We start from the raw sequence: 13,527 nt of genomic DNA on the forward strand, positions 1-13,527 counted from the left end.
AAGGAAGGAAGGAAGGAAGGAAGGAAGGAAGGAAGGATGGATGGACGGACGGACGGACGGACAGACAGACAGACAGACAGACAGCTGAGAATTTAAAAGAATACTGATAATGACTGGGTGGTCTCAGTTGGCTTCAAACAACTTGTGGCTCAAACAACAGCAATCTACTGCTAGCTCTACCCAGAACGAACTGTGAGTCTCTGACAGGTGTATATTAATCATGTGCAGTGGAAAAGTGAGGATGACAATTACACAGTATCTAGGGAAAAGAATCCCTCCTTACATACACACAAATACGCCCATGAAAAGAGGCAGAAACCTTTCCCCTCTAGACTATGGAAAACCTTGCAGTGGCAGATAATAATTACGCACCAAAGGCAACATAAAGATGTGTTGCTGTCTCCTAAATGTCTTTCCTGATTGTTCTTCCACTTTTTCAATCTAAGTGCCACCTATTATGATCTTTTCACCTCCAGCTCCACATCCTATAACCAGCATGTGTCTTTGGCATCATTATGCCTCAATCTCCCAGCTGTCCAGTTCAGGGCTTTTTTAGAAATGTGTTTTCTCTGTACCTATATTTTAGGAGATGTTCATATTGGAACAAATATGTATACTGGAAAGCTTGCATCATGTGAAATAAACATTTTCCTTTCTCACTGAGACTCTAAGCAGATTACACATTGTGAGTCAAATATCAGTGGGATGGTACATCCAATAAACAGTGCAATAGGGTTCACGTTGCAGAAATCTGAAAACAAGCAGAAATCTGAAAACAAGCAGAAATCTGAAACAAACCATTAGCATTTAAACATGAAATGTTAAATGATGCAGAAATTGCATAGAAGAAACGTACTTACAACAACAGACGGAGCAAAATAGTATAGTCCACAATCCCGATCACTTTGCCAAAGCATCTTTCTGAACCAGGGCCAGATTAGGACCTTTAGAAGCCCTAAACACTGAAAAGATTATGGTGCCCCCTATATGCAATTCAAAATAAAAGCAACACTAACCAGTAATATATATGTATATATATTTTAATTTTTCAAAACTACACAAATCTTACATGGATGCTGAAATTAAAATAGCTTCTTTCAAGATTTTCTCATTGCAAAATTCTGGATAAGTTCATCGAACCATGTCTGCTTCCATACACAGCAGGGAAAGTGAATCCTGTCTGTCCTGAAACATTGTTGTCATAGGACAGTTTTTGAAAATTCTTTTCAGCTGAGAGAGTGTTCTGATGAACAGTTAGTAATCATCAAAGTTAGAAAAACACATAGTGTGATCTCAACATTTGGAAATACAAACTGTATTCTGTATTCCACTATTTTGTCATGTGAATAAATTTCATATGTGCAACTTTTGCAAATATAACAGTGGAACTGCTGCAGTTTCCCACAGATTTATGTTCAAGTCCATGCAGTATGAATCAACTAGCTTTTGGAGCTTTGTGAATAGAGTTCATCACATAAGCCCATATCATTTGGAAAAGAAAATCTACTTGCTTCTTCTTTGCACACTTCACATCTCTTCTTCATATGAGATTCAAGTGTATCAATTATAGCATTGTTAAATAGATAAGCACAATTTGTGTCTACAATTCAGTGCTGTTTCATGTGCACTGACATCATTTGTTTGTTTTTCTTCCCAATTCACTCACAAGCTTGGGCTTCTTTGTATCAGACAAGATATCTTTTAATGTGTGTATAAATTTTTCAACATCAGTCCTCAAAGTGTGAGTAATCTGCTAATGAGTGACAGAGGTCTGCACATGTTTTAAAATCCAAGCATTTTTCTTAGAGAGCTTGACTTGTGCAGTAAAGTGTTGTAAAATTTCATTCCACATGGTCAACATGAATACAAGCTCTAATTCTTGCATCTTGTTTGCAATGTTTTCACTCTTTCATATAGTTTCTCCCTTTTGTGATTGGTCTGCAGCTATACTTTCTAGTGCATCCACAATATTTGAGTAGGACTCCAGAATTTCACTTTTTGCCACTACATGTGCCTTCCAGCAAACATTAGAAAGAAATTTCAACACACAATCATTGCCCAGATATGTTTTAAAAATTGCCCACTGGTGTGTTGAGACACAGAAAAATGTATAAAGTAACTGACTGTTGAGAAAAAACGTACTGCCACCAGACAACAATCAACAGCACTGCAGCCAACAAGATTCTGAAATTGTGCAGCACAAGGTTCTAAAACCTTCTTCTGAATTCCTTCATAACACCCTGACATGTTGGCAGTGTCGTCATACGATTGAGAAAAAAAAAGAATCAAGTAGATATAACTAAGAAGATTATTTTAATAATAAAACATAAATTTATTGCAACACACAACAGGATCTGATTACTTTGAATTATTTTGATCTACATTAGTAGATTCATTAGTAGATTGACTCAGTCTTCCTTCCTTCCGAGGTCGGTAAAATGAGTACCCAGTTTGCTGGGAGTAAAGTGTAGATGACTGGGGAAGGCAATGGCACACCACCCCGTAAACAGTCTGCCTAGTAAACGTCGGGATGTGACATCATCCCATGGGTCAGTAATGACCCGGTGCTTGCACAGGGGGCTACCTTTACCTTTTTACATTAGTAGAACAACTCCTAGTTTAGGTGGGGATAAGTAATAAAAAAGAGAACAGAATAAGGTGGGAACAGGTGCGTAGTGGAGTGTAAAAAAATCCAATAAAATTCTGATTTCCCCCATGATGACTACTTTGATGTTTGTTTTTGAAATATCAAATCTTTTTTTTTAATCACTTCTTTGGGTGTTCCTACTTTGCCAGTGCCCTAAGTACATGCTTAGCGTGCCTATTGGGTAATCCAGTACTCTTCTGAACCATTTCATTACAGTACAGCCCTATTACCTGTGTAAAAAAGTGGTTCTGAATAACTCAGTTTTGCATAGTTTGCTGACAGCCAGGAGTGTGGGATCCTTCCTAACCTCATCAGGCAGGCCATTCTATAAGGTGGGTGTCACAACAGAGAATGTACATATACAGGCAGAAGTTGATTTTGCCCATTTGCAGGGTGGCATCTCCAGAAGGCCCAGCTCAGATGAGCAAAAGGGGCATGGCCGGCTCTGTTAGATTTCTAGGAATATTCCAAGTTTGGTATAGGACATAAAAGATACTGCTTGCGCTAAATGAAACCAGTAGTGGTAAACTGCCATTATTGCAATAGCCAGATACAGTGCTGTTTAAATTCACTGTTCATAAAAAAAGTACAGTTGGGCTGATCTTGGACAGACTCCTCAAAAAATATTTTGGCATTTAGGGAAAAGATCATTTATAAAAAAACATATTTTTACAACCCTCTAACACCCCTATCCTATACATGCTTATTCAAAGTAAGTTTTACTAAATTCTATGGGATTTACTCTCTAGTAATTATAATTAGGATTGCAGCCTCAATAAAATGGCATAACAACATCTAGTAGTGCTGCAAAATATCAAACACCTTTTCCATAAGACCTGAAAATAAAGTACAAGGCTTAGATCCTATAAAGTATGAGTGCAGTAGCACTCATGGAATCTGTTCTTTCCCACAGTTCCCCCTTCCCCCACCCAGCAACCTACTGAGACCTCTGAAATGCTAATGCTAATGCTGGAGGTATCACAGTACGTATGTGGACAATAAAGGAGAATTGGTTGGCTGCTTCTCCTCCTGGGCCAACAGAATTTCTTGTGCTAGCAGAAACACCACTATCAGAAGTGGAAAAGGAAGACAAATCCATCCAATTCCCCTCCTCACTGTAGCCTTTTGGATTCTGTAACCTTTTATCCCTGGGTGTCTTGCAATCTCCAGGATCAGCACTTTGGCAGCTACGGGGGATAGGGGTGGGGATTGGAAGAAGCAGGAGGAAAGGGATTGCATCAAGAATGTATTTGCATTTACACTTGGTAGGATACAAGCCCACTGTTCTAACACTTGTTTTTTTAAGTTCCAGTTGTGGAACTCAAGATTACTTGAGTTCTACAAACTTCCTCTGTTTTAGAAGGCCCCACAGCTGCCCGGCTACAGTAAGTCAACTATTATTTAAAGAGCTGTGTGGCAGCAGTTCTGCTAGAATGAAGCTAAACTCTGAAATGATTTCAGGTATTCATTTCAAACCTCCATTACCTTAAATTAAAAACTGCCTGGCCTCTGTGCATGTTAAAGACCTACATAAAAGATCAACAAGATCAAAATTCTTTCACACATCTGTCAAAAGAAAGGTTATCCTATTTTTCTGAAGATAAAAAAGTACCTTTCAAAGGGATTGGCAGCATAAAAAATTACAATGTTCACTAGAGAACAGAAAGAATGAGAAAAAAGAGAGAAATGCTTTTGAAGTGTAATAAGGTTACTCTCTGCTGTTTCTGGCATGAAAAGGCTGAGTCAAACTTGCATTATGGGTCCTCTATCTATGTAAGCATAATGATTCAGACTTTATTATACCTTTTCTGAGAACATTAGACCTCTTCACTACTATCAACCACCTACCAGCAGATTATAGCACTACCAGTGCAATTGCTTCACTTTTGTGCTCTAAAACAGCCTATTCTGTCGAACCTGATAACTTCAGCTTTGCCAGGCTTTCAAGAATCCTCTTCACTGACAGCCATGAGATAGCCGTAAACTGTCCATCTCACATACAGAGATGTAAGAAGCAAGCTCATTTTAGAAAATCAATAATGTCCAAGGACATCCTTTGAAAGTGAGGCTAAGATTCCATTTCTGTGTGTGTGTATTGTTGCATGGTGTCTCCCTCCCTCAACGAAGGCCTCTATCTCTTTGCAACCCAAGTTCCTTTGGCCTTCTGAAGTCAGAGATGCAGATTTAATTCAGGTATTTTGATATTAAAAACAGCGTCTCTCCGTGAAGACAGGAATTCTCCTCAGCACTTTCAAGAAGTAGCCTGACTGCCTGACTGCTCCAGAAGCACATTAACAAAAGTTCCACTCATGTAATTCCACCTTGTCTACAACAACCCACCATCCCCATTTGCCTCACTTGGTACTAGGGTTGCTAAGAGATATTATCTTAATTCATCTTTACCCAATCGCTCCCTGATATCCAACAATCTGTATAGTTTCCATTTTAGTGATTAGGGTTCAGTTTCTAATCAATGCAATTTTGGCCAAAGAGAATTTGAAGAGAGGAGGGGCAGGAATGGAAATTCTGCAAAATTTCAGAATTTCACTCTGTAGATGCTCAGAAGCAGACAGTGGCTTCCCAAACTTTTCTATCCTCCTATCATAGCACCACCTTGTGGTATGTAACATAAAACAAGCAAAGGTTGAAGTTGCAAAGGGGTGCATTGATTTTTCTTCAAAGAGAAAACGCGAAATCCCTCTTTTAAAAGAGAAAAAAGAGAATAAGAGAAATCAATGGCTATATCTAAAAAGAGTGAATTTTGGAAAAAGAAATTCCCCTCCCCGTAACAATGCTACTTGGGTACATACCTTCCACTTCTTCCTTTTGACCATTTTGGGGCATTTTGGCCATTCTCGTTATATTTCCAAAAATTCAAAACCACCAATAAGAAACTCTTATCTTGTACTTTTGGTCCAATGCCATCACAGAACCGAATTCTGCACCTCTCACCCACCCCACCCCTGCCAGGAGCCCAGATAAATCTTGGTGCATAAAAAGGGTACCTCAGGTCCTCTGGTTTTGTAGTTGGTTCCCCTCTGCAAATGTCTTCCAGTAACATGAGAACAAAATCACTGGATCCCTCCTTTTCAAGACAGGAAGAGTATGTTTTTCCTTTCCCCATTCTATTCTCCATTCCAAATTTAACCTTCCATATCTTTCTACCCTCTCCCCATCTGTCAGCACCTCCATCTTTTCAATATTTTTATAAATGATCTAGATGAGGGTGTGGAGGGACTACTCATTAAATTTGCAGATGACACCAAATTGGGAGGAGCAGCGAACACACCAGAAGATGGAGACAGAATTCAACGAGATCTGAACACACTGGAAAAGTGGGCAGATTGAACAAGATGCAATTCAACAAGGATAAGTGTTGAGTTCTACATCTGGGTAGCAAAAATGAGGAAGACGCATACTGAATGCGGGATACAGTGCTGGGTAGCAGTTGTATGAACAAGTTCTTGGTGTACGGGTGGACCATAAGTTAAATATGAGCAGCAACAAAGGCTAATACAATCTTGGGGTGTATCAACAAAGGTATAACATCCAAATCACAAGATGTCATAGATCTGCTGTACACTGAATTGGTCAGGCCACACCTGGAGTAGTCAAGTTTTATTAATATGGTCAAATGACCAATCACATATTAATACATCAGACATCAAAGCTCAATAGCATTGCACAGTAAAATTGGAGACTGCTTGTATAAGCGAGGGCATAAGATCCATAAAAGCAACCCGTATTTTGAATTATCACCTAAGAATCATAGAATCATAGAGTTGGAAGTCACCACCAGGGTCATCTAGTCCAACCCCCTGCACAATGCAGGAATTTCACAACTACCTCCCCCCCACACCCCCATGGACCCCTACTCCACACCCAGAAGATGTCCAAGATTCTTCCTAACGTCTAGATGGAAACTCTTTTGGTTTAATTTCAACCCGTTGGTTCTAGTCCAACCTTTTGGGGCAATAGAAAACAACTCAGCACCATCCTCCATATGACAGCCCCTCAAGTACTTGAAGATGGTTATCATATCCCTTCAAAGTCTTGTCCTATTCAGGCTAAACATACCCAGCTCCTTCAACCTTTCCTCATAGAACTTGGTCTCCAGACCCCTCACCAGAGCACAGTAAAGTGATACCATCACTTCACGTGATCTGGACACTACACTTCTGTTGATGCACCCCAAGATCGTATTTGCCTTTTTAGCTACTGCATCACACTGCTGACTCAATCAATCAATCAATCAATCAATCAATCATATTCAGTGTTTGGTCTACTAAGATGCCAAGATCCTTTTCGCACACACTACTACCAAGACAAGTCTCCCCCATCCTATAATTATGCATTTGATTTTTCCTACTTAAATGCTGCTTCGTAATTGCCTGCAGTGCAAGAAAAGTTCCTCCCCCTCCCAAACCCAATTGCTGCATAAAAAAGCATTTTAAGATTTTATTGGAAGTGATGTTTAAACCTGACTTAAATTTTCATAATAGGTGCCTAAAAATATAGGTATTAAGCTGGAGGATTCAAAATGAGAATTCATCTTTAATCACGGTACAAACTTTACAGTTAGCCTCTTATTCAAAGAAAATCTGATTAAAATAATGTATAGATGGCATCTACCACCTGCAAGGATGGCAAAGATCTATGAGAGAGGTTCTGTAATGAGGACAATGCAGATTTTTTTCATACATGGTGGGGTTGCATAAGGGCATCACATTTTTGGAAACAGGTTGTAAAAATTATGTTGATTGGGTTAAGGAAACAAATTCCATTTAAGCCAAAAACCTTATTATTGAACTATCTTCCTGATATTCCGAAAGACCAATGGATATTAGCTTTACATATGTTAACTGCCTGATCCCGTCAGATCTCAGAAGCTAAGCAGGGTCAGCCCTGGTTAGTATTTGGATGGGAGACCACCAAGGAATGCCAGGATTGCTGTGCAAGCCACCTCTGTTAGTCTCTTGCCATGAAAACCCCAAAAGGGGTCGCCATAAGTTGGCTGCAACTTGACGGCACTTTACACACACACGTTAACTGCAGCTAGAATGGTCTTTGCTAGGCAGCGGAACCAAAAAACCTCCCCTAAAATAAAGGATTGGATTTCAAAAATAAAAGAGGTGTACATTTTAGTGAAGTTAACTGCTTACCAAAAAAAGGATTATATTAATAGTGTAGATGTTATGGACAAGAACAATTCAAAGAATGGCAATGTCCATCTTACAATAAGATATAGTTTTGGTTAAGCGAGAAAGGGCTATGGATGCAGGGTTGTAAAGCATTTTATGTGACTTTATGTTATTATATGACTCTTTGTTTTTAGTTTATGTATATATTTATTGTTCACTATTCATTTTTATGAATAAACTATTTTTAAAAATTACGGGTGTAAAGTTACTGGCTGGATATTAGGAAAAAACTTTTTACAGTAAATGTTAGAAGAATCAGCTTCCTAAGGAGGTGGTGAGCTCCCCCTCACTGGCAGTCTTTAAGCAGAGGCTGGACAAGCATTTGTCAGGGATGCTCTAGGCTGATCCTGCATTAAGCAGGGGGTTGGACTACATGGCCTGTATGGCCCCTTCCAACTCTATAATTCTATGATCTTCCATTCTTGGCTGGTCTGCCCTACTGACAGCTGCTCATTCCCCATCACAACCCCCTCCTGGTAAGGGACTATTTCCCTCCTACCAGTGTTCTTTCCCCATTTATCCCACTGCACCTTCTGATCCCTTTGTGGCAACTCCTCACCCGTCTCTTCTTTCTGCGTGGGTTAGACTAGCCACATGGGAGCAGAGCACTTTGGAGCAGAGTACTTTGTTCATTAGCAGCTATTGGAGCTTTCAGGGAATTGAAAGAGGAAATAGTGGGGGAGGAGAAATTGAGATCCCCTCACCCTCAAAACTCCTTGTGGGTCCCCAGCTTGTTTGAAAATAATTGTTTTTAGTTCTAGAAGACCAATGGGGAAAATATATGTTTGATTAATGCTCATATTTGCATCATTTACTAGTTAATATAACACATAGACATTAAAAACAGAGAGTTTGTCCTTGATCTGTTGTTTGTTACTTTCCCTGAGTCACTTCGTGATAAATGATACAATAACCTATAATTTTAAAACTTTTAATCTAATTTTGATACATACAAAAGAAAAAGCACTATTCATAATGGCCAAGGCACAAGTTTGACTTCATCTTGATACTTCACACTGAACATCTATGAACTCTGAATTCATTCCTATCATGGTTTCCAGATTTAAACTTGATGACAGCTATATTGCTGTCTAGGAATACAGCTAATCTCGATGTACTTTCTACTGATGTGCTTAGGTTTCCGCAATGGTTCTGTGATTTCACAACTCCATCAAGAATTAATGCATGTATATCTTTAGCTGTAAAAACTATTTTATTTCTGCATCTACCCTATTCTACTTTCACACTGGGATATGGAGAAGATGTCAGGGCAATCAGTCTCTTACCGACCACTTCCACGGTTCCCCTTCCTTCCCCTCCTAACAAACTGAGACTCCCATTGGACAAAACATTCCATCCTCAAAAAGAGCTGCACATTTTTGTTGTGTGTGGATATTCCTACCTTGTCTTGCTTGTGAGCCTAAAGGTAATTACAGACTCCTTGTTTAGACCAGCTGCTTCAATATTGATGACATCATCAACTTCTGGGTCAGTAGCAACCAGCAATAATGGAAACTTCCAAATGCCTCCTGTAGTGCACCTGACAACCAGTGTTGCTGGATTCCTTCAAAATTAAGTTTAAAATATTCATTACATAATGAAATGCAAGTCAAATAAATACATCAGTGTCCAAGGTGTGATGTAAGCCTATATGCCTGTAGAACTGTAATGTATTACATAGGTGGTTGAAATTAGATTGTAGATATTATTTTTAGGCAGTATAGTATACTCATTCTTACTTTGGAAAGGCTTTTCAGCTAAATAGTGCAGCATTCCACATTTCAGTGGAGTGACACCTTGATTTACCGTGTTGCTGAAAGGAAAACTTACAATATGTCAACAATATGACACTTGGTAATTGAGATGTAATTTTAGTTTTTGTTTCCAAACAAATGTAAAATCCTGTCATTAAATTCAGTGACAACTCTCAGTGGTGATGAGGTTTTATTTTTCTAAGGAAGCTCAAAATACAAAGAATGAATACTTCTTTATTATGTTATCTGTTTAAAAGTGTTTGTCAAAAACTGTTTATTTTTACAAAATTGTGGAACTGAGGATCAGTGATCGTGGTCTGCCTGTCCAAGATTATCTAATACCTCCTTGGCTGGATATCAATCTCCTAGTCCAAGTTCAACCTTATGCAAGGTCTCTCGACTTAAATTTTTTTCCACTTTCCATTTTTCTGCCCTCCGTGCTGCAGGAGAGGTGCCAACTACTCCTTTTCACATGAAAAGCAACATATTTTCAAGACAATTTAACTCTGCTTAGGCTAAAGCTTATAGCTGATTGTAGATATCCTGTATACACCCATCAGAAACATAGGTCATTTATGCATGGGAGTTTTACCTGAGGTTCGTTGCTTGCTGGACCCACACTTTCCTGTTGGGAGTCTATGCACCAGCAGTCTCCAAGCTCAAATCAGGAAGTATCTGAATCCCCACCCCTGAAATGCTGCTTCGCAATTGGCTGTACTGACAGAAAAGTTCCTTCCCCCCCAAACCCAATTGCCGCATAAAAAAGCATTTTAAGAACATAAAACAAAAAATGGAGCAATCTGAAAAGGAGGGGAATCCAAGCCTCGGTTTTAAAAAGCTTTTCTTCTGTTCAGAAAGAGCTCTGAGGAAGCAGGAAGTATTTGAATGCCCGCCTCTGCACATGCTGCTTTGTAATTGGCTGTGAGTGAAACTTAGCTTGTGTGTCCCGCACTTTGCCTTATGCACAGAGATTTCACCCAGGCTGAGTTCAAGGGAGAGGGAAGAATTGGGTTAACAGAAGAAAGGGAAGGTCCAGGATTGGTGAGGGCTGGCAGCGAGGTCATCTCTAATGGAGGGAAAACTCATGCATAACTCCAAGGAATGACGGAGACAGATGGGGGGCGGGGTGAACGTGAATGAAAGTACCCATGCATAAATGACCATAATGACCACAATCAGTTAGTTTCAAAATAAAAACAGTGTTCCTTGCTGGTGATGCAGAGTCCTGTCTGCATTCAAGAGCACATGGACTTTTTTGTTCAACCAGGGCCATGTCCGCACTTACCATTTGCGGCGCCGGCTTCCACAAGCTTTCCTTGCATGTTCCCACTGCAACTCACCCGAAGGATTCCGAGGACGTCTCCAGAGCGCAATTTCGCCACGTTAAGCGCATCCGCTTATACGGCGAATAAAAAAACCAAAACGTCCTCCACACCCGGTGCCTTTAAGTGGGAACATGCAAACTGTGTTCGATCCATTTCCTGCTGCCAGCCAACCCCCCCACTCCCCCCGCCTCCCTTACTCACGCTGGACCAATCACCGTCCTTGCTTGGAGAAGCCGACTGGGCATGCGTGGGAGCGTGCCGGTCTGGGCTTATCAAAAGCAGCAGACAAAGGCGGCGCGGTGGAAACAGAAATTTGAACTCATCTTGGATACTTTTGTACTGGATGCGTGTAAATAGCGAGGTAAGTTGCTGGTACGTTCACGGGCCAGGTTTTCCCAATCATATCAGTGGAAAGGTCCGTTCCCAACCACTTTCATGCACACTGCCATCCCTTGCACTAAATGAAGGTGGATGCTTTTGTAGCCAGAGAACTTTGGAACAAATGGATACTCCTGTGACATTACAGCAACAGATATTGTTTTTCAGAAGGTTCCTAAGAACACACATACCTCATTGGCTTGTTAGGAGCAAACACTGTATTGAAGGTCAAGGTCACAATGCCAGTTTTTGGATCCCATTCTTTCTCCACCAGATTTATAGCTACTGCAGATTCTAGCTGAGATTTCACTCTTTCAGATTCAAACTCAATGTCGTATAAAAATTCATTTGCTGTAAGGAATCCTAAAAGACAAGATAATGTACATATAGTATAAATACAGATATGTCTTTGAAATTTTAAAGCTGATTTTAATACCAGGAAAGATATGTAAAAGATTTGCATTTTAAAGCTGATATTGGTAACAGAAAGGTCAACCTGTAAGGAACAGTCAATTCCGAAAACAGTTGCTGGTCAACCCCAATCTTATACACATTTCGTACACATTAATGATTAGACTCTTGAACTTCCCAAGATTCTCAACTACACACATACTTCTAAATCATTCATAAGCCAAAGGCCACTTCTGACTTTATACTTTAGGTATGTGACTGACATATTTTCATAGTTATTTTAATAGTTTTACACTTCTATATTATTTTATGTATTACTGTGAACTGTCTGAAGTCTAGGTGAGGAAGCATCTAAATATTTTAAATAAATGATCAAATAAATAATCTCTCTTTTTCCTCCTTCTTTTTTTTGCTTTGACTTCCCTTTCCAGAGTACAAAATATTAAATGTGCATGGTACCTCTTGGATGCCAATTACTATTTCTTCCAGAATTGTCTACACCGTTAAATTCAATAATACTGTTATTTTCTTTATATAATCAATAACTATTTTCATTTAATAATAATTCTTAGTGTTCTAGAAGACCAAAGGGAAATATCACAAGAACAGCATGATAATATGGATTCATGATGGTTATACAAGATGATAAAGCAGGGGCTATGAATCATGTGCTCATGTCCTGATTAAGGGTCAGGGTTTTGCACACTCCAAAAACAAACAAACCATGGTCTACGTGATCTGCTGAATGTTAGCATGTGGCACTGTGGAGCCTTAGTTAGCCCTATGAATTAGAATAATAGAATCATAGAGTTGGAAGGGACCACCAGGGCCATCAAGTCCAACCCCCTGCACAATGCAGGAAATTCACAACTACCTCCCCCCTCCACACCCCTAGTGACCAGAAGATGGCCAAGATGCCCTCCCTCTCATCATCTGCCTAAGGTCACAGAATCAGCATTGCTGACAGATGGCCATCTAACCTCCTCTTAAAAACCTCCATGGAAGGAGATCTTACCACCTCCTGAGGAAGCCTGTTCCACTGAGGAACCGCTCTATTAGAAAATTCTTCCTAATGTCTAGGCGGAAACTCTTTTGATTTAATTTCCACCCGTTGGTTCTGGTCCGGCCTTCTTGGGCAACAGAAAACAACTCAGCACCATCCTCTATATGACATCCCCTCAAATACTTGAACATGGTTATCATCCCCTCTCAGTCTTCTCCTCTTCAGGCTAAACATACCCAGCTCCTTCAACCTTTCCTCATAGGACTTGGTCTTCAGACCCCTCACCATCTTTGTTGCCCTCCTCTGGACACGTTCCAGCTTGTCTACATCTTTCTTAAATTGTGGTGCCCAAAAGTGAACACAGTACTTTAGGTGAGGTCTAACCAGAGCAGAGTAAAGTGATACCATCACTTCGCGTGATCTGGACACTATACTTCTGTTGATGCAGCCCAAGACCGCATTTGCATTTTTTGCTACCGCATCACACTGACTCATGTTCAGTGTTCAGTCTACTAATACCCCAAGATCCTTTTCACACACACTACTGCTCAGACAAGTCTCCCCCATCCTATAATTATGCATTTGATTTTTCCTACCTAATTGCAGAACTTTACATTTGTCTTTGTTGAAGTGCATTTTATTAGTTCTAGCATTTCTTCAGCCTGTCAGGATCATCCTGCATCTTGGCTCTGTCTTCTACCGTATTTGATACCTCTCCCAATTTAGTATCATCTGCAAATTTAATAAGCATCCCCTCTATTCCTTCATCCAAATCATTTATAAAGATGTTGAACAACACAGGGCCCAG

General features: G+C 39.9%; 1 protein-coding gene across 1 annotated transcript in view; it reads right to left on the reverse strand.

The window, feature by feature from the left end:
* The window catches only part of CFAP47 (cilia and flagella associated protein 47), a 380,184-nt gene that overhangs the window by 13,305 nt on the left and 353,352 nt on the right, over positions 1-13,527 (reverse strand). Inside the window, exons 70-71 of the mRNA XM_056861810.1 lie at positions 11,497-11,668; positions 9,251-9,412 (exon numbers count right to left, since the gene is read on the reverse strand). Of these exons, the coding sequence (XP_056717788.1) occupies positions 9,251-9,412; positions 11,497-11,668 (334 nt within the window). The remainder of the gene's footprint in view (positions 1-9,250; positions 9,413-11,496; positions 11,669-13,527) is intronic.

Source organism: Euleptes europaea, chromosome 16, assembly GCF_029931775.1.
Source record: "Euleptes europaea isolate rEulEur1 chromosome 16, rEulEur1.hap1, whole genome shotgun sequence".
Classification (NCBI taxonomy): Eukaryota; Metazoa; Chordata; class Lepidosauria; order Squamata; family Sphaerodactylidae; genus Euleptes; species Euleptes europaea.